The sequence below is a fragment of the Equus quagga genome, chromosome 8 (assembly GCF_021613505.1).
Source record: "Equus quagga isolate Etosha38 chromosome 8, UCLA_HA_Equagga_1.0, whole genome shotgun sequence".
Taxonomy (NCBI): Eukaryota; Metazoa; Chordata; class Mammalia; order Perissodactyla; family Equidae; genus Equus; species Equus quagga.
Window position 1 is genome coordinate 10,140,481 of NC_060274.1, and position 27,866 is coordinate 10,168,346.

The following is a 27,866-nucleotide window of genomic DNA, read 5'->3' on the forward strand; positions in this document are numbered from 1 at the left end:
ACATACACCCCCCATCCCGAGGGTGAGGGCCAGGCTGCTGAAGATGCTCCTCCTTGTCAGTCTGGCCCTCAGAGGACGGGAGCCATCATTGCAACGACGACCTTCAGGTCTCCAAGTGACAGAATAACAAGCTTTTGAAAAATACTTGTGGCAGGATCTCGAAATGGGACTCTCTCTGCTTCAATTTCAGTTAAATCCCCAGAGGTTCAGAAAAAAAACAACAGGCTACAAGAACCCCCATCCTCCAAAGGGAGGCGCTGGACTCCCCATGTAGGACCAATGGGGGTTCTTAGACCCGGTTAGACCCACCTTCATGGGTATAAAAGATTGAAGGCCAAAAGAGCAAAGGATGTCTTGGGAAAGGAGTCATCTTCACTGGCTGATGAGATACCCGGGAGGAGGCTGGCAGCCGGAAGCTGGGCCAGGCCAGGCTGAGAGGCCAGACGCAGGTCCCCTGGGACACAGCCAGTGTGGAGCTGGCTGGAAGGGGCATCTCGGGGGTTGAATTATATTCCCCCAAAAGACAAATTGAAATCCTAACCTGGGTAGGATGAAGGAGTGGAAAGTGTTCACTTTCAATCAACTTCAGAGTTCTGATTCACTGAAATGACACTATTTTGGAGGAAATGAAAGTGCCCTGAGTCTTTTTTTTTTTTCTAAGTGACAGGAGAAATTAAGGGCCTTGCAAGGGATTTCATCCAGGGGCAGAGAAAGAACTAGGTCATCAAGAGAGTCTGACGGGCCCGCAGGGAGAAAAGACAAAGTTGTCAGGCTGCATCCTATGAGTTCAGCCTGTTTAAGGGACCAGCCACGCACCCAGGGCCGTGGCACTCCTCCCCAAGTCTCCTTCTGGCCCTCACAATGGCCCACGTGGGTCGCGTTCCCCTCATCTCATCTCTTGCCTTGCCCCTCCATGTGTCCCTCACTCCTGCACACTAACAACTGCTTCAGTTCCTCCTCTGACAAGTCAGGCTCCCCCCTCACCTCTGGGCCTTTGCACATGCTGTTCCCTCTGTCTCTTCTCCCGTAATTCTTTTCCCTCAATTCCTACTGATCTTTTAGAAGAGATCACAACTTAGACCCTCCTCCTCTGGGGAGCCCTCCCAGGTGTCCCACGGAACCTGCACCCCGCCTGCCCCCATCACAGCCCCTCCTTCACTGCAGACTTGCCATGGATGGGTCTGTATCGCCCATGAGATGCACGCTCTCTCGTGGGCAACCCCAGCACCCAGCACGGAGCCTGCCACACAGTGCATGCCTGATAATAGCGGCCAAGTGAGTTCTTAACGACTTGTGACCCACAGCACCAGCTCATAGGGCCTGACCCTGACCACACCTTGGGATTTCTGTCTTTCCAACTTTCCATTCCTCCTGCCAGACTTGTATGGGGATCCCCTTCCCAAGACCTGGCCACTCCCACTCACTGCCACCCGCTGGGGACACTGTGAAGGGAACTGACGGTGGGTCTTTGCCCTGGTGGTCTGTAGCTCTCACCGGGAAATGTGAAAAGACACACACTCTCTCTGTCTCAGGAGCACATTGTTACCCCATTTAAGAGCATTTTAGACGCAACTCAAGTGCCTGATTCTGGGCCCACAGGTGGCTCTTAGCCCCTGTCTGAGGTGGGGGACACCACTCAGCAGATGGGCCTGAATGACGTGGGGCAGAGGGAGGAGGGGGCAAGGAAGCCCACGGGAGGGCGGAGCAAAGGCAAACGCCACGCCCGCTCACTTCTGCCCAGACCGGCCCTGGGGAGCCTATGGGCAGAGCGGGAGGGATCAGTGGCCCATCTTCCTCGTGCAAACCCTTGAGCGAGTCAAGGGGTTCCGAGAGGAGGCCCATCCTTGAGAAGTGCCCCAGCCAGAGCGACATGGATTTTGGAAGGAATACAGCCCCAACTCAGCCAAAACAGCATGCTGAATCCAGTTGTGGAAGAAAGGATTTCAGTTGTGACAAGACTTGTTCTATAAACAATACAGAGCGGCGCCAAATGCAGATCGAGGACTCGGGAACCAGAGAAGAGATTTGGACAAAACTGGAGACTTCCAGATTCCCTTCCTGGATTCAGGCGCACGGTTTAGATACAGGGAAAGATGCTGGCTCGGATCTCCTGTCTCTTACGCCCCTCCTAGGCCTCCAGTCTGCGTTTCATGTCCTGTCCACGCTTTCCACAAAGAAACACATCAACAGGAAACACCAGCCAACTTGGGAAAAACCAAGCACTTCCTGACGGTCTTTGTGGCCTGCAGAGCCCCAGGAGGCAGCCTGGGTGAGTCCGGGGCTCTCCTCGAGAGTCATGGGGCTCTCTGAGCCCCTGCTGAGCGGTGTCCCTCACCTCAGACAGGGGCTAAGAGCCACCTGTGGGCCCAGAATCTGGCGCTTGCGTTGCCTCTAAAATGTTCTTAAATGGGGTAACGATGTGCTCATGAGAAACACACACAGAGAGAGAGAGAGAGAGAGAGAGTCTCTTGGTGGAGCACCATGCCTTGGCTGGCACCTGCCTGGGCATGCCTGTCCGTCGGCCTAAGGCAGCCCCTCCATCCAGAGACCTTGGGTACCCCTTCTTGCCAGCACCCCCCGGAGGAAGCCTCTGAGGGGCAGGTCAGAGGGAACACAAGGGCCCCCAATTCTGGAGGAGAGTGGCACACTGAGCTCCCAACTTTCTAGGCTCAACCTGGAAAATAATCAATTTCTAATTACCCAATAGCACCAGTAACCATAACCCGGGACCAATCAATAAATGGCCTTGGAACATATGCCTGGAATTTTTAGAGGGGAGCATCACTCTTACCCCTTTAATGATGTTTCACTGAAGCGGATAATAAAATTAAGTTTGCATTCCGTGAGCACATACCCCTGAGGACCAGCCTTGAAAGTCTAGGCGAAGAGTGGGGCTGCCCTGGAGCCAGCCTCAGTGGTTTTGTGGTTTCTCTCCATTTTACACATTTAGAGAACAAAAGGGAGGAAGCAGTAACGGCTTGGAATCTCATTCTATAGACCTGGAATACTTGCGCAATAAATATTTTTGATGATTGTTTGATTAATCTGTTGGAAATATTCTACATGGGTGTAACGCACAAATAATCAAGAGTCGACTGTATTTTGGACCCGGAGGCAGCACGCACCAGTCAACACACACACTGGTTCTGATGTCATATGCCTGGGTTTGGGTCCTGACTAGGCAGCATTTACTGGCTGTGTGATCTTGGGCACATTATTTAACCTCTCTGTGCCTCAGTTTCCTCTTCTGTACAATGGGCTATAATAGTACCTACCTTATCGGTACAGAGTGGGCTTTGAAAAGTTGATAGACGCAAAGGACTGAAGGCAGAGCGTAACATAGCGCTCTTCAATAAGTGTCAGCTGCTGCCATTATTAATATTATTACTGTTTTATCATCACCACATCTTGGCTCCTTTGGCCCACATTTATCTTTCCCTCTGAACTATTTTAGCATTTATCTTCTGCGCAACTCAGCCCTTAGCACTTACTTATTCCTACAGGTTTTCTAGTTGCTTCCTACCTGTGTGTCCTGGCTCCCTTACTATGCTAACCACAGCTCCCTGCGCATCACGGATGCGCAACATCATACAATAATTAATGGCATCACATCCGTCAGTTTCTCTACATTGATCCTTAGAGGATTTCCCCCAAACTTGACAAATTCAGTGGAAGAACCAAAAAGCTGCTGAGCACAACACAACAAATGGAGCCAGGTCTCTATTTCATTGAAGCCATGTCTGTGCAGCGCAACGTGGAAGGCTGAGCTGATCCTTGCAGGGGTGTGAGCAAACCCACCAGCAGAGGCCAGCTCTCTACCCCGGGGGCCTGTGCTAAGACAGCTAAGGTGTCTGCTTTCCCAAGGTCAGTTCAAGGGCACGATGCCGTCTGAATCTTACCTGGGAGAGATGGGCCCACACAGGGCAACACAGCAGTTTGTAAAGATATTCCCATAGCTGTAGGGATTGTAATTTTCTTTACCTCTTTTATTTGACCAAGAGCCTTTAATCTGCAAGAAAAGGAGAGTCAATAACATACAATAGCCTTCATACCGATGCCCCAGTTTAGGCAAATGGGACCATGAGAAGCGTGTAAAGAATACAAATAATCTATTCATTTCTTCAGCAGGAGAAACTGAGATACTTTTCTCAAGAAAAACTGGCTTTTACTCCCAAATTTGGAAATATCCCAAAACAGCAGGTCAGATTAGGGAGAAAGTAACATTCTCTGGGGACAATAATCTCTGATTTCTCCTACGTGGTAATAAAAGGCCAGCTCACATGAGCAAGTGGAGATTTTTTTCACACTCACATTTAATGTGCTAAATAGTAATTAGTTGAATGGTGGCCGAAAGAGTTAATGCGGCTCCCTAATTCCCAATTTATAGCCTGGCTGAATTCACCCTCGGGGTTGCCAAAATAATTTCATAGATACTAATATTCATAGTTACTAAACACTAATAAGTATCTTAATATTCTCTGGACTTGCATATCTCATCAACACCAATTTGCTCAAAACTTTAAGGCAGCCTGACTGATTCTGAGACATTTAATTCATTTATCGATAGATTCTTGTGTCAGAACCCAAATATTCAGAGAAAAGAGGACCAGGCTTATGAAGGAACATTCTCCAACACTCCGTTTCCAGTTTTTATACCCCGCTCTCCATCTGCCTTAGGTATAGGCAGATAATCCTGGAGCAAAGGTGAAACTTTGGGGCAGGGCAATCTCCTCCAAAAACGAAAGGAAGATATTAAATATGAAAGGCAGACTCATGCGCTCACCCCGAGATGTCAGCCTGCCATGGTCTCTCTTCAGTAGGGGAGGTGTGACAAGTTGCTTACAAAATGATTTAAAAGGAATAGAACAGAATCTCTTCCTCGGGGCTCAGAATTGGGTGTCACGTGGCCGATTCTAGTCTCTTAATTGATGTGGTCAGAAAGCAAGGCACTTGAGAGATTCCCAATGGAGAAACTGGAGACAGGGTATGAAAATGCTTCCACCGCACACTCTTCACTCCCAGGCACTCACGTCTGGGATGGGATGTGTGGAAGACCTTGGCCCCCGACCTCTTCTTCCCCTCTTCCCCTCTGTTTCTGAGCACAAAAGAACATGCCCACGCCCCCTACTGCCAGGAACTTACATCTTCATTCGTCGTCTGGTTGGAGCTGATCAGGTACGTGTGGAAACCCGAGAGCCCCACGATAGACCAGACAGAGAAGAAGCACACCACGGCCTCCAGCACGGTGACCCGGAGTCAAGGAGGTGAACCGGGAGGACGGGAAAGGCTCTTCAGGTCCCCAAGGAGCCGGGATGACTTGCAGTTTGGACAGAAAACACCCAGAGACACTTAATCAGGCCTCTTGGGTCTACCCAGCCTCATGGGGTTCATCCCAACCAGAGGGACAGCCCTCAGGGCAGGCACCATGCCACACTCTCTTTCACCTTCACGGCACTCGTGCGTGGTCAATGACTGGGGGCTCCCTCGACATTGCTTGTCTGCTTTTTCATGGTTGACAGCTCCTCTGCTGTCCTCCCCTCTTGACCTTCACCTTGCCCTTGTGACTCGCTGTGTAGCCAATGACTGTGGCTGCAAAGCCAGGAAGCTCGCTGGCTGGAGTTGGCCGCGGCCCAGGCCTTCAATGAAAGAACACAACACTGAGTATCACTTCAATCACAGACTGATTTCGGCTTCAGGATGCTGAGGACTGTAGTAACACCAGGTTTCTCCCCTGGCCTGATGCTGAGGATGTCAGTAACTTGTCACGCTAGCAACAGTGGACGGTCACGCACAGGGCTGTTTGCCAGTGGCTGCAGCCCAGACAGGGTTTATGTTCATGCTTTCTGTCTCCCTGGACGGCCCTTTCACCCACCGGTGGCTGCCCACCCCCACCTGAACTGGGCTTCTGAACCACTGGGGGCATTTCTCAGAGTGGCATCAGGGTGAGAGGTATTTTTACTTAGGGGACATTTTCCCAGCCCCCCAGCCAACTCTGACACATAAGGCTGTCCTCAGCTGACTGATGGGAAACTGGGAGACCCCACTGCTCACTAGACACCGAGTGACGGGAAGTCTAGAGTTCCACAAGACCTGCTGTCCTCAGAGGAGGAAAAGCTTGGCATTCTTCAACAGATAAGATAAATCGACCAAGAGTGTCGAAATTTGAAAAGACTAGAGAACTCTTCTGGCCCCCAAATGTTTCTAAAATTCTCTTTACAAGACACAGATGTTTCTGAGGAAACACAACATTCATCGTAGGTCTGGGGCTTTAAATACGTAGACGCATCTCTCAACAATAAACTACAGACTGGAGAAAGTCTATGCCCTGCTTTCTTCCTACTTCCAAGGATGGAAGCCATTGATCATACTTTAATACATCACCATTGATTTTTTTTCTGGATTGGATGTAATTCATCTTTAGACCAGAGACATGCATAAATTATCCAGTGCAGCGCCATCATCTGCCACGTCATTATTAACGAATGCCGTGGCCCGGGCATGTGGGGCTGCATACAAAACAGGAGAAATGACTGGGCTCCTGCCTGTTGACTGACTTTCAGCATTAGGACAAACCATTGGGTCTGCTCTTGGGGAAGTAGAAAAAATACTTTACTTTTCTAAAGTTTAAACCTCTAGAAACTTCAAGGTCGCAGAAAAGCATGACCCTGAAATTAAAAAGACTTCTCAGAAGAATAGAGGCCCTTTGCCAGCTAGCCAAGAGGAAAACAGCCCAGAGCAGCTGGGGTCTTAGAGATCACCAGCACACGGTGCTTTCAGCAGGCTCTGGCCTGTCCTCCTGGAGGAAGCAGGTGAGTGAAGAGGAGAGTAGCTATATCTCGTGAGAAGAGAAAAACTTAAGGTGGTATTTTGGAAAAGCAGATAAAGATGACGGGTAGGGAGAATCAGTGGGGCAATAGAACGATGCAGAGACGCAGACCCCTCCCCAGGGCTGCCAGCGGCCTGGGCAACATCTTCACTTCTCCAGTGAAGGTGGGCAAATGGTTATGGCGAGAAGCCTTGTGTGTACGTGCGGACACACGGACTTTGGCCCCGGCAGCAAAGATGGTCTTGTTCTCAACTGCCTTCCCACAGGTCAGGATCACACATGCCCTCCTCCCACCCTCATTCCAGACCCAAGAGGGGACAGACAGGGGAGGCAACCCACATGGGATTTGTGCCCTGCACTGGTTTGAAAGCTGACGTGAAGTGGAGTCCAGGAAAATGATGAGGACTGAGTCGGAAAAACTGCATAAAGGGAGATGACCCTGGCGATGAATTTGCACAGGCTGGAAGGGAAAGTCAAGAGACAGGAAGATCAAAGAGGAGGTGCCCCACGAAATGGGAGCAAGAAAAGGTCAAGGGCAGAAAAGACAGAATAAAGAACAGATTAAAAGCTTTATTTTCTGAACAACACATGAAGAGTCAAACTTCCATCTCAGAAATGCCTGTATGTCATCAAAAGTTTCAAATCCAGGCAGTTTTAAAGATGGCGATGTCAAAATATACAGAACATCCCTACGTGCGAACTACATAAAATCCGGCACAGGAAAGTGAAGGGTCACAGACTTTAAAGGGGCTACTGCCCAGATTCTGTCCCTTTTGCAATGCTGCTTAAAACAATTACCCCCCTAAAGAGGCATTGTTGCCAGTAGACATGGAATCTGAAAGGTTTACAGCAACACACAAAAAATGCAGTTTGCTATATTAATATCTCATGTGCTTTAGAAACATTTTATAAATAGCAGAAGGCGGTTTCACTGTTAGCACACAGCTGTGTCAAAATGACATGATTCAAGGTAGGATGCAAGAGGCAGCCCACTTTCGCTCCTCCCCCACACAGCTGACGCTTCTCCCACAGTGTGTCTTAAGGAATCATCATCGCCCTTCATAACAGTGGCTGGCATCACTAGCTATGTGTCAGGCACTGTTAGTCTAACGGCTTCACTTGGATGAACTCACTTAATCCTCAGACCAACCCAGTAAGAAGTGCGGTTCCCACTTAACTGATGGGTAAGCTGAGGCAGAGAGCAGTTAAGCAACTTGCTTAAGAAACAGCAGAGCTAGGATTTGAACCCTGGAAGTCTGGCTCTACCAGGACGACAGAAAAGCCACGGGCTGGTTCCTTTCCTAATTCTTGCTGAGGGACAAGTGGCTCTAGGCTGACCCCAACCTCTGCTGGGGTGATGGGGACCCTCCTCCGCAGGGACTCTTGAACGTATGGCCACTTAAGGAATCCATTCCCCTTCAAATTCACTCTCAGCCTGATGTGAAATATGTGAACAACACATCTCACTCACCAACAGCTAGATGTTGAAAATATCTACTCCATAATAACATTAAGAAACATAGATTTCTCTTAAATGTATCAAAACCCATTTACTGACTTTTCTTTTTAAAGAGAAATGAGATGAAACACGCCAACCCCAGTAGGAGCCAATTTCCTAAGCAGTTGGGCATTTATTTCATCAGAGATGGGTTCCAAATTAGAGCAGTTACCACTGCCAGCCTCTATGGTCCCCTCCCAGCCCCCAGTAAGACAGTGAACCCCTTTTGTAGCCAGGGGTATAGCTTTAAATCCCCCACAGCCCCTAGCCCAAGAGATCACACATCGAGGCACTCACTAGATGATTCTGGAATTGAAAGAGACTTCGAAAAGCGCTGATTGGCAGAGCAGCTTCCACCGAGTTTCTGCATAATTCCCAGAAGAGCTTGCTCTGTGCCTTGTTGGGCACCCGGCTCTGCACTCAGGACAGGGGAGGCTGGGGAAGGATATGCTCCCTGCCCTAAGGGCACGGGGCGTCTGCCCGAGGGAAGGTAAGCAAGGGGAGACAGCCCTGCAGGGATGTGGGAATCATGTTGGGCAGAATGGTGAGGACACCCAAGTATCTGGAGAATCAGAAAAGGTAAGAGATCATGAAACCAAAGGTTTTTTTTTTTTTTGCAGGGAAAGATTCACCCTGAACTAACATCTGTTGCCAATCTCCCTCTTTTTTTCTTTTTTTCCCTCCCCCAAGTCCCAGTGCATAGTTGCACTTTCTAGTTGTAAGCCCTTCTAGTTCTTCTCTGTGAGCTGCCGGCACAGCATGCCTACTGACAGACGAGTGGTGTGGTTCTGTGACCTGGAAGTGAACCCTGAACCCAGGCCCTGCAGTGGTGAGAATGCTGAACTTTAACCACTAGGCCATCAGGGCTGGCTCAGAACCAAAGGTTTTTAACTTTTCTGGGGTCTCACTCTTTTTTTCAGAAAAAATGCACACAAACACATTTTTTTTCTTATAATTCCAGGAGGCTTAAAAACTCCCAAGCTGCCCCTCCACGGATACACATGGACCCCAAGTTAAGATGTCCTGATTTATTCTAATCCCTTCAATTTATAGGTAGGAAGCTGAGGCCCAGAGCAGTCAAGCCACTTACGAAAGCTCACACAGCAGTTCATGGCACAACAGAACTAGAACTTGATTTCCAGACCCTCCAGGAGAGAAAGAACCCTTCCCAAGGCCCCAAGCTATGGCAGTGTCACTTGACAGGTCCTAACTTTGGGGCCTCAGACCTCATGACAGCAAGGCTGAAACTGCCTGTGATGTTAATCTTGTTCATCAGCCCTATGGCCTCAGAGCCACCCCTGGGTGAAGAACTCGTCTCTGTTAATATGTCATCGCCCATCTCGCCACATTGCAGCAATCAGGCTGGCGACAGCATTTTTTGCCAAGTGCCAAATCCAGATCATAGTTTATTTTAAAAAGTTTGTATTTCATGGGGGTTTCCTCATTGACCCAAATCCCCCAGATTCCAGAAGACCAGGGAACGCTGAAGTCCAAGGCCCGGCCTCAGCCCTTTCCTTTCTGAGCACTGGACCCACCAGGCCCCGGCTGCCGTGCGGCCTTGAGGGGCATTTCTCTGTGGGCACCAGACATGCATCTTATTCTGCACCTTGGGTTCTGATGTTTAAAACATAAGAAATAGATGTTGTTGGTAAGCATTTCTTCCCCCCCAAAAAAAACTACAGGAAAAGAGGCAATGCTCACTGACAGGAAGAGCTCTGATGGGAGAGCAGACACTGGCCATCGCTCCCCCTGTTCTTTAGACTGTCTACATCAGCATTTAATGCTTCTAGATATTTAGGTGCAGGAACTTGTCAGCATATTTTCCTCATCAGTTAGACGACCCTCCAATCCTCAGACAGAGATAGGAAAATCCGGTTTGTGCGCCGGTCCCCTGAGAGCCCGTCGCTGCATCTGGGGCGGGGGCTGTCGACGTCCTGATGACGGACACGGCAGACGCTTTGAAAATGGAAAGTCGCTGAGACCCTGCAGACTGGATCACTTGACCATCATCGTTTCGTCTCGCAAATGCCTTTCTCCTAGATGCCTGTATACCAGGCAATAAAGGGGTGCCATGGTCCCAAATTAATCTATGTTGTCACTATAACTCCAATCAAAATTCCAACTGGAATTTTTAAAATGGAATTCGACAAACTGACTCTAAAATTCATCAGGAAGAGAAAATGTACAAGAACAGGTAAGAAATTTTGAAAAAGAACATCATGGTGGTGGGGGTGGGGGTGGGAGAAGGCTTTTCTAGCAAGCAACACAAGGTAAGAACAGGGCCAGAACAGCAAGAGGACAGGACAGAGTCCGAAACAGACATTTCAGATTAGAGCTGAAAGTGGTAGTTCTCAAGGTATGGCCCGTGGACCCTTAGGGTCCCCAAGATCCTTTCAGGGGGTCCTCCAGGTCAAAACCATCTTCCTGTCAATACCAGAACATTATTTACCAGTTTTGCTCTCATTCTGCCATTCAGTGGCTTCTGCTGGAGGCTGCGTGATTACAAGATGATGTTCGCAGTCTTAAGGTAATGGCATGAGAGCTTGCTCATTCTTGTGTTTTAAAAATTTCTCAGTTTTAATTTCAAACACAATGTGTACAAATATATATATATATAATCTATATAAACAAAAGCTCTTTGGGGTCCTCAATAATTTTTAGGAGTATAGAGGAGTCCAAGACCCCAAAATTTGAGAATTATTAGAATAGCATAGTGAGTGGTATGCGACACTTCACTAAACATTTGGGGAAAACAGAACTTCAGCTCATACCACAAACACAAAATTCTATTATAGATAAATTACTGTGCTACACTTAAGAAACAAAATATAAAGGTATTAGAGGAAAATAAAGGAAATATTCATATAATTTTGGGGCAAAGTTATAAGGCTCATAACCCAGGAGCCAAGTAGTATAAGATTTATAGATTGATTTTTGCTAATAAATTAAACATTTTTGTCTAAAAAAGTAAAGTTAAAGGCTAAGAGACAGATTGGGGGAAAAATTGGCAAAAGATATTTACAAGACTATTCTTGAGAATACGTAAAGAAAATGTTAACAGGAAAAAAACAAACAACCCAACTGAAAAATGGAGAAAAGGTGTGAATTAGCACATTGAGAGTAGAAAAAAAAAGTCAACAACATGAGAATATGTGCAAGGCGATTACTATCCAGAAAATGGAAATCCAAATAATGAATTTTTTTCTCCCCATCAAGTTGGTAAAAATCACAGCCCTGATGACACCCAGTGTGGGTGAAGGTGTGGAGAAATGGAGAATTGGTACAATCTCTTTAGGGGACAATTTGGCACGTCAATCAACATTTAAAATATGCTTAACTTTCAACTCAGTGATTCCACATCTCGTTGTCAGTCCTAGAGAAAAACCAACCCTTGTGCACAAAGAGTACAAACAAGAAAATCTACCACCTCAGTTTTTGAGCAGTAAAAAATTAAGAAATCTAAATATCCATCAACAGAAGAATACACTAAGGTTCATCCATACTCTGGAATCCTATAAAGCGGCTGAAAAAAGAATGTGGTACATCTATATGTGGACACGGAAATAACTCCAGGAGATATTTAAAAATCAAACTCTAGGACATGCAGAGAGTGTAACCCTTTGAGGTACAAGCAGTCCCGCCAACTGTATATGGGCATCTGGGTATGAACACACACGTGTTCAAACTCTCAGAAGACCATCTGGAAGGACCCACGAAAACTGACAAGGGTTCCTACAGAATGATGGAGGGAGAGTCAACAGCAACATTTCCTTCTTACTGGGGGGTTTCTGACTATTTGAAATTTGTTACAATGCGAATATGTTCCTGTATCACTGGGGTGAGTTAAAAAACCAAACAGCCTCATCCCCGACTATGAGACATAATCGGATGCGCATTCTTCATGAAATTCCCTCCATCAGACTGGTGAGGGGCGACGGGAAAGAATCTCTGTTCCCTGGCTGGTAATTAGTTAGGAGAAGTGCTCTGCTTCTGGTGACTCCTTGGAGCGTAAATAACTTCTCAGTGCAGGTCCAGCTGTACGAGACCTAAGGACACCTGTCCTACCTGTTTCCCGGGGTCCCTCTCAGGATCAACAGAGATCGGGATGGACGCGCCTTGAATGCCGAGCTCAGTGAAAGCCTGTGCTGCCTTCGTTCATTTTCCATCAGGCTGCCCAGTGTGTGTCCCTTTTGTGGGCACTCACGCCAACTCTAAGCCTTCTACCAAATTCCATTAAAACGGAACGACCACCCATTACGCCGTCCTTGCCTTTCAGACACTTGTGCCTCGAAATGAATGCAAATTGGGGATAAAAAGGCTTTCTAGTAAAAGCCTCCACAAATGTGGAATCAATTACCATTTGATTTACCAACCACTGAAAACTCTTTTCGTTTGGGGAGCATTTATTGGGAACAATAAATCATGATTAAAAATGACCGTAATCCTTTTAATTGGGCGTTAATGCTGTTGTGTTGAAACGGTTGTTGATGGGCAGGGGTTCCCTCTCCCGGCTCTTCCTCAAATGAGGCCCTGCTGCTGGCCCACTGCCTGTTCCTCAGGGCTTCCACCTCCCAGAACCCTGGAAGGCTGCCAGGAGGAGGTGGCGCGGCCATGTGGCCTCACCGACACTGTGGGACTGGTAACATTTCCTCTGAGGTTGTACGTAATCATGGTCAGGCTCATGCTTTTCTCTTCCTTCTGTATTTTATGCAAGCACTTACAGAGGATCCTAGAGCTACTCCAGGCTCCTGTGGAGGTTTCTGCATGTGATCTCTTAGGTTCTGTTGGTAAACACACCTTAAACAGAATTCATTTCTCCCCAAACCACCGCCAGCCGTCTCCCTTTTTCCTCGGTACCACTCTTTCCCCAGACCACCCAGGGGTGGATCCTGGGATTCGGTTCTGACCCCTCCTCCTCCCCCCTCCCCCACTCCAGATCTGACGGCAGAGCTTCTCCCAGCTGAGCCGTCCCCTTGTCACTTGATCTCAATTTCGGGGGCCTTTCCGCGCAATGGCTCCTATTTCACTCCATTGTGTTTCTTGCTGGAGATGAACATTCTCAAAAACAAAACAAGAACAAAAAACCAGCTCTGATGATGTCATTCATCTGACAGAAATCTTAGCTGGTTCCCAGCGTCCAGGGGAAGAAGGCAGCCCACGGCTTCACTGGTATTTAATGCTGCCAGGACCCCCCACCCCTTGTTGGGAGCGATCATTCCTGATCACCCCCTATCAGGGCTTAGCTATCACAGCGCCCTCCCCTGTGCCCACCGTGTGAGTGTTTAAGAGCATCTGTGTGCGGACACCATTAGGATAGAGGGCCTGGTGACTGGGACCACCTCCGTGCTCCAGGCGCCAGCATCCTGCGAACGGAGGGTCTGCGCTTCCCCAACACACCCACAGCACCCTGCCTGGGATGTCTCCCCTCCACCTGCCCTATGAGAATCCCACCCATCTTTCTAAGCCCTGTGCAGATGCCACCTGCCAAAGCCTTTCCTGCCTTCCCCGCGGGATGTACCGCTTCCTTCTGGACCCCACCCCCACCTGGAGTGCACTCAGTGACTTTTTTATGGCACTGAAGACTTATTCTGCTTTTAAGAACTCAGAGTTACAGCCCAGCTCTTGGCGTGAACAGATGTTTGTAGAGGAGGAGAATGAATCACCCTGCCCCCATCACTACGCTGCCCCCTTTTGATTGACTGTCCATGCAAGGTCTGGGCGGATCCTTCCTGACTTTGTAACCTCGACAGGTTTCCCACGTGGTGGGCATTCAATAAACTGATTTTGAAGGAAATAGATGCCAAGCAGGCGTCTTTTGTTGGAACCTGCCTGGCTGTGTGGCCTGAAGACTCAGTGCCATCCTTTCTGGAGGAGACTCCTTTCATCTCTTTCCCAGGGGATTCTTGAGAGTTCATAGTACTGGGCAGCCACCCCACTGCCCACTGACCCCCAAGAGGCCCCACCCCATTGCTTCTGCCTCTCTGATGCAGAGAGGAACGAGAGGGAACAGTCTCAGGTCACAGTAGCAGGCAATGGGAGGTGGAGAGGAAAGAGGGAGAAGAGGAGGGAGGATGGGCTGGGGCTCTGAGGCCGGAAGTGCTCCCTCCAAGGGTGACCCCGGTGGCTGAGCATCCTTCCCCTTCTCTCACCACAGGCAGGCTGAGTTGCAGACAGGGAAGGGCCCAGAAAGTGCCCACAAACGAGCCAGGCATTGCACCCACAGCCATTTATGGTGCTCTCTCCTTCCACTCCTCCCTCATCCTTCTTATCTGTTCTCCTCTCCTTCCTGGCTTTGCCACACTCTGGAACTACACGTCATCCGGTCTTGGCTTCCTTCTGGAATGAGCTGGCTGATCCCTTTCTTCCAAAGACCTGCTGCGTTTCATGTGGGCCGGATGAAGGGCTTCTTGTTCATCAGTGTTTCCATCATTCGTGTCAGCATTTCTGATAAGGTGTCTTGGTGGGTTTTCAATTAGCCGACTTTGTTTCTACTCTCTCTCACTTCATCAACGACATTGTTTTTTGTTGGCTATTTTGCAGAGCAAATCTACTGTGAGAAGTCTTTGCTCGGGCCTTCACTTCTCATCAAAATATTTTTATACCATGGTCAGGGGATCAGACGGGAGGCCACTGAGAAATTTTAAACATAAGTTATTTTCTTGCCTAGAACCCCCTGCAGAGGTCCCTTGCCAAGGTCACACTGGACTCCAGTCCTGTGCTCAGGCAATTTAGCCAGAAAAACCTCCTCATGTTTGAAAGACTTGGTACCTCACAGATTCTTGCTCCACACTGACTGCAGGTCTGGAGAGAACAAGTTGTGGGCAGCACTGCCCTCAATCAGAGGACAGCTTTATGAGTGAGAGATGTCACAGATCGGTCTCATCCATCATAAACAGACTACCTCTAAGGAGCCTGCCAAACTCTCAGGGCCTCCACAGTGGAGGGAGCTTAGAGCTCTGGAGTTCAACACTTATCTGATGCTAGAATCTCCTACCACACTGACAACGGGATCCATCCTCTTTTCAAACACCCCAGCCCTGTGATCCCATTGCCTCCCCAGGCCATGCCACTTCTGAGCTGCTCCAGGGGTTAGCACACCTTTCTCAAAGAGCGAGAGTGGCCCCTCAGAAGCATCCACCTGGCCATCCATCCTGGCCACCTCCAAAGCCACAGGGTGTCCAGAGGGAACGGAGGAGCCGAAAATGCTGAACAGGCATCCTGATGGCACTCAGCCTTTCCTATCACATATATGATCAGTGATAACCAACACGATACATTTTCAAAAACACATCACAACCAATTAGAACCTAAAGCATACTTTTTCTTCTGGAATACAAACTTACGATAAATCATCAGAACTCAATATTTCTTAATAGACTCACTCAGTGGAGGCAATCTTCTCCAAAGCATCTATTTCAAACAGAAAACACTCCATCAGAACAGAGGGGCTTCAGGTTGTCACACCATTGACTGGGGAGGGACATTAGTGTCACAAAAAATCTATGTGCTTCATAATTGAAAAAACCCAGCACCTCACTTTTGAGTATGGATCTGTCTGAGAACCTGAAATTCTCCTCTACTTCCAAAAAGGATACAGCAGATCCAAGCTGGGGGCATTGCTCAGACTGCTCACGTCACCTCCCGCTCATCTTCCCCTACTGAGGGTGGGCACGTTTGCTGTCAGCTTCCTCCTGAATCTCGCTCCTGGCTCTGGCTTTTCTCCAGGAGAGAAATGGGGTGGTTTTATCAGACAGTCCTTTATGTTGGCTGGGGCAGCTGCCCTCAGAGACTTTGACCTCAGCTGTAGGTCGCCTTTTTCCAGGCAGGAGCCCAGAATGACAGTGGATCAGGAGGTGCCACAAAGCTAAGTGGGGACCAAATGAGCAGGAGCAAAGTTACGATGATGATAATCGTCCTTGTAAATTGCAAAGGGTGGGCTAGTTCAACAAGGATCTCATGGGGCATTCCGTTACCATTTTCAACCTGAACTCAGGGAGGAAATATAAATACATACACACACGTGTGTGTGTATGTGTATATATGTATATTAAGCCTGTCGCTTTTTGTCTCCCATCCTCTCTTTCCTAGATTAACACAAAGGGCAGGAAAGGGAAGGGAGGGGAGAAACAGACTCAGAAGTGATGGACTGCTAGTGAGCTTCATGGATGGGTTCAGACAGAAAACCTCTCAAATCCACCTGCACTTGAGTGCTGATTCCAGGGTACCCCTACCTCAAGGCCTGTGGGGTCAACAGTACAACGGCCTCTCCCAAAGATGCACCTGTGAACCCATCACCTTACACGGCACAAGGGAGTCTGTAGCTTGAAGGCTATGGACGTTGAGATGGGAGATCATCCTGAACTATCAGGGTGGGGGCCAATCTTTAAAAGTGGAGAGACTTTCTGGCTGAGGTTAGAAAGATGGATGGAAGAAGAAGCAAGAGAGACTCAAAGTATGAGAGCGACTTGACCCACTGGCGCTGGCTTTGAAGAGGAAGGGAGCCAGGAGGCAGCGAATGGAGCAGGGGGCCTGAGTCCTACACCTCATGAATTTAGTCAACCACCTGAATGAGCCTGGAAGAAGATTCTCCCTGTAGACTTCAGATAAGGGTCCAGGCTGGCGACATGTTGGTGTCAGCCTTCTGGGACCTGGAGCAGAAACCAGCTGAGTCTACTGGACTTCTGACCTACAGAACTGTGTGATAATAAGCTGATGTTGCTTTAAACCTCTACATTTGTGGCTAATTGTTAAAGCAGCAACAGGACGTGAACACAGCCGGCACATGCCAGAGCATGCTGGGAAAGGCCCTGGCCTGGATGGACCAGGATGTCCTAGATGCTGTGAGAGGCTGGCATGCAGTCAGAGCAGGTTGTGGCTGCCACAACTGTGGCCGCCGAGCTCCTGAATGTGGAGGACATGCCTGGGTAACACCAGCAAAGGGAAAAACATCTGCCTGTTCACAAGGAGGGTCAGCATCTCATACGGCAACACTATTTGGAAAGGCAGTGGCTGAGATTTTCATGAGGCCATAGGAGAAACTCTTTACCTCTCCCTGAGAATGGTATTTCCAGGGGAAAGAAACTAAAATTTGCTCTGGGCCAGATAGGAGCGTTTCTCTTTCCTCCCCTCTCCACATGAATAGTTTCTCTAGCAAAGTCAGCATCCCACTTCAAAGACACTGTCACTCTCCCTATCAGCAACCTTTGTCTCGTCCCCTTACAGGGAACACAAAGCTCTTGATTATGCAGACTGTGCGGTCAAAAAAGAAGGTTCTGGCAGATCCTGCCTGTCACATAGATGGCCACAAGAGGAAGCCTCCTTCAAGTCACTCTCACATGCACGTCAGCAATGCTTTGTGTTGAGCATTCTCACATATTCCATACGGTTGATTTTGTCAGCATACCTTTGTCAAGTACAGAAGGGTCGACTATTTTGAGTCAAAAAATTGAGACACAAAAGGGTTAAAAGAAATGACCCAGGACCTCATAATTAACTGTGGTGGAGCAGAGTTAAAAGACTTTTACCCCAGTCCAGGACTCGCTACCTCGTCCTTCCTTGTGACTCCTTCTGGGATTATGATACGATAAGATCCACGAGTTGGGAGGTCTGTAGTAATAGGATGAAGATCGGTAGCAACAAACCCAACCACACACAGGTCCTCTCTGCCCCCGTGGGGAGTGCTGTGTCTGAAGGTGATCCTAAGGAGAACCACGAAGAACAGCAGGTAGCCTGCAGCCCCGGAAAGAAGCAGGTGAAATCTCCCAGGCTTCAGGTCAGCCTTTCTCCTCCCCGCCCCCATGAGAGGAGTCCCTGTCATCGACATCCATTGTCTGAAATGCTTAACGGGCATCCTGCACAGGCACAGGGTCTCAGGAAAGGCCAGGTGCCGGGGAGAGAGGAGGGGAGGCGGCCGAGGCTGCCACACACCTGAGGCTTCAGCAAGCATTCCAGCTGGCAGCCCGGACCTCAATTCTGGTTCTGAGGTGCATTGGTGAAACTTAACACCACCAGCATGTTTCCATGATGTAAGTGATTTCCTGAAAGACTTGGGCGAGCTTCTTCAGGGAAGAAAAGACAAGGCTTGGCTATAAGCTGTGCCAAAGCAACAGGCCTTGGAAATCGCAGGGCACAGAGAGGTGATGACCGTGGAGGGTGGGAGGGTTGGGGAGAGGGAGGAAGGATGGCATTTCCCATGGGAACTGTTCCTAGCAGCCCAGATGTTGAAGATCTCATTCCCAGGACCACCTTTCCTTCTGGCCAACTGCTAGTAACTCTAGCTTCCCAGATCATTAACAGAAGACAGGACGTCCCTGTAAAAGGAAATCTCCGAGCCCCCTCTGCACATCTTCCATATGACCCTGGCCCCTTTTTAAGAGATTAGTTGGCTACAGAATCTGTACTCGCAACCAGCATCCTGTGCTGCCCATAAACACAGGGGTACCAAAAAGGGGACACTTCGTATTATGTAATTCTGTATCCAGGACCACATTTGCTTTTAGATCTATCTAAATACCACCAACACACACACGCACACACACACACACACACACACATGCTAGCTCCCAGGGACACGGGCCAGTTTATTTTTAATAACTAAATGATATGCATGACATGTACCTCTTAGTAAAGTCCTTCATTCTTTAAGAATTCTCTACCACAAGATGAAGATTACTCCTGGGAGTAACGAGGAGTTAAAGTCCAACGTACCTGGTTGTACGAAGAAGAAAGAGAGCTGGGTGCCAGATGGAGCCAGGTGAGTGGGTCCAGCTGGCAGACTCTGCACTAATTAGTGTAAAACCTAGGGGGACAGGGGAGGGAGCGGGGGCCCATTCAAACACTTAATGGGCCAACATTTTTCTTTCAAGAAGTTCAAAATCCTATGGTACACGCCCATTTATACTGTTCGGCAGGATGGGATTAACCCAAAAGACTTGAGATTGACCAACTTTAGTCCATCCAGGGCTATGAAAAGGTGTTCTCTTCCTGGAAATAAATACGGGTTATCTGTACCTCCCAGCGAGATGCTGGACTGCACCCCTAGACAGAATCCATATGAGGGTCAGAGGATTCCCAACTGGTGACCATACCAAGAAGGGGGCCCACACAGGGGCATCCATAAATGTTCCATAGGGACCAGCTGCTGAGCACAATGAAGCTGGGGCTCCGCAACCTCACTTCTCCTTAAACCAACCTGGTTTAATACAAATCAGCGCTGGTTTCCGGGGCTGGGCAAGAATTCACACTTGACTTTCTAGCTAAAGAGCGCTTCGATTTAATCAAGGCTAAATGAGTCCCTCAAAGGTTCAAGCTTTCAGACGCAATTATTCATGCAAGTGAATATTAGGGAGTTCTTTGGGTGCTTTACAGAAAGAAAAAGAATATGGCTTATGAGAAGAACCAGATACAAGATGCAGAGGTTACGGAGAAGGTCAGTCCAATACTTAATACGCTCGCGTTGGAAAAACCAGAACAACCAGAAAGGATATCTTGCAGGACTGTCCTTCAGGGCATTTAGGAATCCCGTTTGTTGTGAACCTGTGGGAAGGAAACCAAAATTTAGTGTTCAAATGTTCACCTCCAGAACACAGCCTGCAGGCTGGAAGCTCTCTCATCTACTTAAAAATCATAGGTCTAAAGATCAATTAAATAAGTATATTTCCTACATGCTATGGCACTCAGTATACTGAACAAAGATTGAGCTTCCACTAAAGTTATTCAACAAGAAAATGGTAGATTCATAATTAGACCCAACATCTGCTGGATATTTTTTCAATAAAAGCAGATGCATGTCTGCATACTGGCCCATAAATTAGAGTTCTGATTACTCCTTTGTTTTCCTCATTTTAATAGGAAACCAGAATACTGTAGGCTATTTTTTCTCTTCTTTTATGAAAGACTGTTTTCCCAAAGTTTGTTAACTTTTGACCCTGGACGTCTTATAAACTAGGCTACATATAAAAGACGTCTTTCTCTGCACCCATCGTAAACAAACCCATAAAGCTGAAGTTTATCACTGACTCCTTCCGGGACATGAACTGTCCACACAAAAAAACATTCCTTTAGGGGCTTGAGTGAAGATGGATCTGACAAGAAGCAATTTCTGTTTTATGTATTGACATGACGCTTTTTAAAAAGAAAAGCCCACAGGGAGGAAGTCTTAGTGCTCCGATCTTGGGGTGGTGACGCCGGGTCCCTGCTGTGCTGTGGGAAGCCATGTGTTTGGGGACATAATCTGGCGCTGGGGCAGCAATGAGATGAATACGGAGAGAAGTGCCGGTTCTAGTGCGTCTCTGTGGTGTTTCCTGTTGGTGTGGCTACAACGTGGGAGTTGTAGGCAGTGTCTTGGACATGTCTGTGTAACTGCAAACCGTGTCAGGCCACGGGGAAGGCTAAGAGTGGGATGGCTCCACATTCTTCATTGCGTTCTCACTCCCTCTGTGCTGTCCTCCCCTCCTCTCTGTGCCCACTGGCCACCACTGAGGCACAAGGATGTGCTGTGTGCTAGGATGCCCACTGGTGGGAGAACTGCTGAGGCAAGCTTAAGGCTTTCTCTTCCACCTCTGCTAGGCCAGCAGGGCAAAACCAGCAAGTGGACATGCTGCAGATCTCAGCACAAACACAATCTGGAGGCACAATTAGGAGACCAAAAGAAATAATTTCTCTTTGCCTACTGAACCCAAATGGCATTGCTTTCCCAGACTCTCCTTCCTCTCTAAGGAAATCCAGATGTCATCTTCCCAGGAATCTTTGCGATGACAGAATTCTCTCCCTGCCCGCCGCCCCCCCCCCCCCACCCCCCACCCCCGGTTCCTGTCGTGTTGTCCCTCTCAGAGCCCATTACGCAGCAGGGAGAGCTCAGAACAGCTCTCTGCTGCTCTCAAATCGCTCTGTGCCTTTGCCAGTGTTTTCAGAATCTTAGTGGGACTATGGGAAGCATGTAAAAACCTCTGCTCTCGGTTTGCGTGGTGACTCAGCGGTTAAGTGCGTACCTTCCTCTTCCTCGGCCCGGGGTTCGCCGGTTCAGATCCAGGGTGCAGACATGGTAGGCGCCCCACATAGAAAGTAGAGGAAGATGGGCATGGATGTTAGCTCAGGGCCAGTCTTCCTCAGCAGAAGGAGGAGGATTGGCAGCAGATGTTAGCTCAGGGCTAATCTTCCTCAAAAGAGAAAAAAACCTCTGCTCTCCTTAAAGCGTCCCATGCCAAGCCAAATTGGGGGTGGGTGGTGTCGTTTAGTGGGAGTTTTTGGGGAGAGTACAGAATGAGGGAAGAGGAAAATCTTCATTGGCTTTTGTCCAAAATATTTGGGTAACTTGCAGGCAGATAAATTCTGAATGCTTTTTTGATGGAAGACTGGATTACCAACATATAAGCATAAACTCCAGCAAACTCCATTTTGCTGGAGCCAGGGTGAGTAAAACTTTAGAGAAGATGCAAGTGAAATGTATATCGCAACCCACCTGTGGTGACAGGTGGCTTTGTGTGTGTTCTCAGACTTTATGCGTGCAGTCGAGTGAGCAAAAACTGGCCCTTGATATCCACAATGTAGGGGCAAGGCCATAAATACAATGCAATAATATATAAATATATCTGAAAGCATTTCGAAGTTGCTAAAGATGATAGAAAAATGTAATGTTTACGTGCTATTTTTTAGTGTCATAGATATGCTGGCATATTAGCACTTACTTCTACTCTAGTGTAGACAATTGCTTCTTCTGCCTATTAATACGTAGATGGGACCCTGGCTACATTTTGGCCATTCCGAGACTCTGAAAACAGAGAGCAGAGATGCCCCTGCAGAGCCACTATTGGCATCTGTCCCAGGTAGTAGGGAAGAGATCTCTAATGAATGTGAATCCTCTTCTTGCAGTGCCACCAACTTATGGCTCTCAAGCATATATGACAAATTTGTGTCACATGCAGATGTAAGGATTTCAGTCAGAAAGAATGGGAACTAGGATTAAAATGCTTACGAAAATTTGAGACAGTCCATTTAATGCGCAAAATCGACCAATATTTCAAAAGAATGAGTGTGAAATGTTCCATACTGCTCCTCCCCCACCTCCCGCAAGCCAGCTCACCAATCCCACGAAGCGAAGGGAGGAGAATATGCATTTCTGACTCTGGCGCAGCTCGGCTCCATTTGTGGTTTTGGTGCTGTTGTATGTGAAGAGAGCGAGGCCTGTGCTCAGACACTTCTGGAAACATTCCAGAGGGAGGCTCTGTAGTTGCTAATGGGTGATTGTACCTCAGGAACGTGGGCAAGAGACAATGCTGGTCTTTAGTGGGGCTAATGGCATTGTGATGGAAGTTTTAAGGCTTAAATATATAGTTCAAAACCAATTAACTTCCTTCTCATCATTTCCAATTGTAGGAAAGTGAATGGTCCAGAGACAAGAGAAATTCAAAGTGATGACCCTGAGAATGGGGGATGAAAAAATGCCATTTGCCTAGGCAAATATATATTAAAATCATTTATATCTAAGTCTCTTTTTTATTTTTTATTTTTTGAGGAAGATTAGCCCTGAGTTAATATCTGCCGCCAGTCCTCTTCTTTTGCTGAGGAAGACTGGCCCTGAGCTAACATCCGTGCCCATCTTCCTCTACTTTATATGTGGGACGCCTACCACAGCATGGCTTTTGCCAAGTGGTGCCATGTCCGCACCCAGGATCCGAACTGGTGAACACCGCGTTGCTGAGCAGCAGAACGTGTGAACTTAACTGCTGCACCACCTGGCCGGCCCCTAAGTCTCATTTTTAATAAAGTTGCTTCTTTCATATGCCAAGCATTTATGAATGTTCTAGCAGAGAATCAAACATCTTATCAAATGTATGTCTTTAAGAGATAGACTTGTGCGTAAGAAAACCCAGGCTTTATCCTACACATTTTTTTCTAGGGAGGGTGACTGTTCCTGCATAAGTAGATATCATTAAAAAAAAAAGCTCTGCCATCAGGGCAGCACATTATCCTTTGTGAAAATATGGGGATGATTCTTTCAGGGAATCCCTTAGCAGAAGAAAAAGTGACGTTACTTAGGTTGGAATGAGGGAGAGTATATCAAGGAAAAAGTCTTAGAAGTGAAAGACAGCTGGATCCAGGTGTGACCCGGCAGCTGCTGTTGGAAGGACCGGGAATGGGGACCGGAAGGGAGAGAGGGAGATGACGAGGGATGGAGGAAGGTAGGAAGTGAGAAGGGGGAAGAGAAGAAAGAGAAAGCCCGAAATGATCAAAATACTAACTCGAAATCAAATCAGAAAACCAAAGTCAGGCAAATGGTTACATACGTAATCTGATTTCGCCAGCATACTTACGAAGAATGACGTGCGTGATAACGAATGCAAATATAAAGACTGTCAGAAAAGACAGAGATAAAATAAACATATAAAAAAATCTGTAGTTTCTTTTCCCCACACAGTTGCCTACCCAGGGACAGTGGTGATCAAACCGTTCTGAAATGAGAGGCAGAAAAAAAGAGATGGAAGTCAATTAATAAAATGATTTTATGAATTAATTTATTATTTACTTGTTAATGCTTTTTACTTGAGGGAGTCCCTCCTCCCCAATATCCCAACCACCCTTTATCCAACCTCTGATAATACAGTAAAACAATATCATACTATGTATTTCCAAATTAACCACTCAGAGAAATGCTTAACATTAAAACATTTCGAGAACATCATTATTCTTTCAAGAGAGCTTAGCTGTTTTGAAAAAAACATAGAGTATGCATTCTATTCTCATTAAAATTAGTAAAGATTTTCCTGTTTTGTAAAAGAAACCTCTTTAGCTTACAGAACAATCTTCCCTTAAGATGGTACCAACACCTCTGATGTTAAGTGCTGGGCTGGGCGGGCCTAGGGCCTTTCACAGGTGTGTGGTGTTGAATGATCTCCTCTCATGGTAAATGGCCACAGAGAGGTCACTAGCCACCTGGGACAGGCCAGAGGGACAATGCTTTGTTCTTCCATCCCAGTTACAACTGTTTCCTAGGAAACGTCTCTGCTGTTTCAATAGTTGTAGAAGAATTGATATCATTTTTTAAAGTGAACTATGATCTTCGAGAGCAGTGTAATTCACTGGATCTTTTAGCCCACAGTTCTCAGCTTCCTGACCTGTAAAACTTTAAGGAGTTCTTGTGGGGTTAAGCAAAACAATGTCTGGGAAAGCATTTAAAAAAAAAATACATGATGCTTTATAGTTTGTCAAGAGAAGTCACACACATGAACCCATTTGGCCTTGAAACATTCGTAAGGGGAAAATGATGCTGCTGCCCTACGTTACAGAGGAGCGAACTGAGGCTCAGAGAGAAGGGAGCCTGCCCGTATGGGGAACTAGAACCTGAGGCCAGGTCTTTCAGGGCTGCCCCCGTCTCCCCAATGCGTATGCTGCTTCTAGCCCTTTGTCAGAGCACTGGGGTTGGGCATTCTCAAGCTGTCACCCACGGAACCCTAGTACAAAAGCCATGTCTTCTCATCTTGGGACTCTCACACGAAACCCGTTGTGCGTTTGTGATTTGTTCTTCCCCTTGCAACTAATGGCAAAGTGCTTCTCTTCTCTACTACTCAGCTGATCTCCCATTTAGAGGGGCGATCCAGAGGGCCCTTCTCATACTCCCACTGCCCCCAGGCCTCCTGCCCCGCCATGGGCTGGAAAACGCTAGACATACGACTCAGCTTTTCACTCAGGCTCTTTTCCAAGCCTAGCTTCTACCCAATTTTCACATTTTATCTTTAAGTGCTTTAAAAACATACAGAGAAGGCTATGGTAAGTGTGACTATGGAAATAAAACATTATGAAGTTATGCGAGGCAGTCAATTTCATCGCTTTCTGGTCACCTATTATAAATCCCTCATCTCATCTTTTATGTCGAGTGCAAGCTTGTTTCTTGAAAAGGGCAGGCACGAGGACACCTGGAGATATTGGCGGCAGAGGAACTGTAAGAGTCACTGTTATCTGCAAGTGACATTAACAGGAAACAGCCAGTTCATCCGACCCATGGCCTCCAAGATGCTGACACTCAAAGGAAAGTAATTCCTATTGGTGTATCCATGTGAGTTACATGTTAACATGTGCTGCCAACCCAACCCAGCTGGAAAAACTAACCCCTGCATAAAGACAACCTCTTTTCCCCCAAGTCACTGACCTGCACAGGCTTTACAACAGAGATCTACACAAAGAAATACAAAAGGAGAACAAAAAAATCTGAATCAGTCAGATTGTCCTAACAGCTTGAGGCTACCATTTTGAGAAACCTTTCTTCTTTCTACCTGAGTATAGAAAATGGGAATGGGAAGTGGAGGCTGGGGGCACAAAAACACACGTGAGGTTGGAACCTTGGATGCCAGCTGTGAAAGCTCATCTTCAAATCCCAAATACGTGGCGGACGGAGGCTCTTCAAGGACGTGAGAATTGCCCATCTGCAGAGAAGACAAGTGGGCTTGGGAGGCATAACTAACATCATGGAAGCCCCACCCCAAGCACCAAGGTCTCTGCGGCCCGCTGTAGACGCTTTCTGTGGGGGCGGGGCAGGGGGTAGTTGTATTTTTAGCTTAGAAAGTTTCCTATTAGCCAAGCTGTGATGCTGTGCTTTCCTGAGGGAGGCACAGCAACCGGAGAAGTGAAAGCAATAGACGATGAGTATGAGACTGTCGGTCACGGGGTCTGGGGGGTTTCTTGGGAAACCAGCGATGTCTCAGGAACGGGTGTGAATGCCCGGCTCTCTGGCAGTCCTGAGCTGAAAGCAGTTTCCGTTTGGAAACTTGTCTTTTTGAGAACTTTTTCTTGGCTGATGACAATCCCACTCAAAATGGAGTCTCATTGAGAAATTCTTTTATTTGATGTTTTCCATGTCCTCCTTTGTGTTTGTTGAATACACGGTGGTAATCAGCTTAAGAGACTCCATGGGCATCTCCGGAGGACAGGAGGCCTCAGAGTCATGGCCGTCTGTCTAACGGCGCCTCACACTCTCATTCTCCCCGACCCTGGCCCCTCCTCCCATCTCCTTCCTCACCTTGCCTCTCTGCCTGACTTCTGGTGGTGGGCTGCACCCCAGGCTCAGGCTGGGCCTCTGCTCTCTCCATGGTCTCTCTCTCTCACTGGGCAGTCTCTTTTCATCCCAAGTTCAAATGCCAACTATACACTGATGACGCTAAAATGGCCATGTGCCATCTTCAGCAACAGACTCACGCTGAACTGCCTGACATCTCAAACTTGACATGCCCTAGAGAGAACTTCCCCTTATCCCCCTCCAAACACGTTCCTCTTCAGACTCCCATTTAACTTCTGCCCCCGACCCCCCAGAATCCCGGGCACCATTCTTCACCCTGATCTTTCCCTCACCCCTACATCTGGGCCATGAGCAAGTCCTGTCAGCTCGACTCCCACCTTTATCTAAACTCATCTTATTTATTTTTAACATGCTTTTATCTGCCAACTCTACTGTAAGCCTTTAATAAATACTTGTCAAAAGACTGAATAAGCCCTCATACTATCAAAAAGACGTCCAGGCGAGCCAGTACGTTAACGTCACACGGTTAACAGGAGCAAAGCTGGGATGGCGCCAGTTTCATCTGCCCCCAGAACACTTGACTGCTAAATGCCACACTGCTGTGCCCAGCACTGCATCAGGGGCTAGGACCACAAACAAGAAAAACAACAACGTAACGCTCCACGCCTTCCAGGAGTTCCTTATCTATTTGGTGAGGACACTTTATTTTCCAACTCGAAACAGTCCTCCGACCCACAGAATGAACACCTAACAGAGGAAAATCTAATTTAGTGTTGAAATCAGTCTGGTCTCTCGCCATCATTGGCAGCATACAACATTCTCCTTTATGGGTCAAGGATAAAAATGGGACAAGATGAGGACGATACGGTGGCTCACGCTGCCCTGCAAGGCTCTGCTCTGGATGCAGTGACTCTCACTCAGGGGGGTGGAGGAAGCTGAGGAGCTGCCTGGGGTCATTTTGAATGGAGAGGCTTGGGCCATTCAGTTTCCAGGGAAGAAGAGCAGACAGGAGTTGGGCACAAGCTGAGCTGGGGCAAGAGCGAGTGCTGGTGAGAAGTGACACCCGACGTGGCTCCCAGGGACCCGAGGGAAGCAGCAATGGGCTGGGAGGGAGAACATCTGCAGGAGGAGAGGGGAGTCCAACAGCTGGCAGGGCTAGATGCACACAGCCACAGCATCTGAGAGGTTTCAAACAACTCTTACTAGAGATCCGTTTGTATATTTTCCGTGTGGGAAAACTGAATGGGGTGTCCTACGTCCTAGGAGGAGCAGGGGTAGGGGTGTGGTGTGTGTGATGAGAAGCTCTTCAAAAAGCCACTTTGGAGTGGTTGCACATCCTTTGGTTCTGAAGTTTGGATCCTTCCAGAGGGGTGTGATCTCTACTCTGTACCATCTCAGGAGGGTTCATTTGAAGAGAGCGAGACGCTGTTCCCTAAAGGAGGCTATTGTAGATCTGGGCTCAGCCTTGCTGCTGCACAAGAACAGAGCCTGGGGGGGAAGAGAACGGAACACGGGGGTGGGGTGGGGGCTGATAA

General features: G+C 47.9%; 1 protein-coding gene across 5 annotated transcripts in view; it reads right to left on the reverse strand.

Moving 5' to 3' along the window:
* The window catches only part of ZDHHC14 (zinc finger DHHC-type palmitoyltransferase 14), a 283,988-nt gene that overhangs the window by 21,510 nt on the left and 234,612 nt on the right, over positions 1–27,866 (reverse strand). For all 5 annotated transcript variants that reach the window (XM_046670055.1, XM_046670052.1, XM_046670051.1 and 2 more), the window contains 4 exons: positions 23,636–23,773; positions 19,811–19,859; positions 5,143–5,245; positions 3,900–4,009 (listed from right to left, as the gene is read on the reverse strand). In XM_046670055.1, coding sequence (XP_046526011.1) covers positions 3,900–4,009; positions 5,143–5,245; positions 19,811–19,859; positions 23,636–23,773 — 400 coding nt within the window. The remainder of the gene's footprint in view (positions 1–3,899; positions 4,010–5,142; positions 5,246–19,810; positions 19,860–23,635; positions 23,774–27,866) is intronic.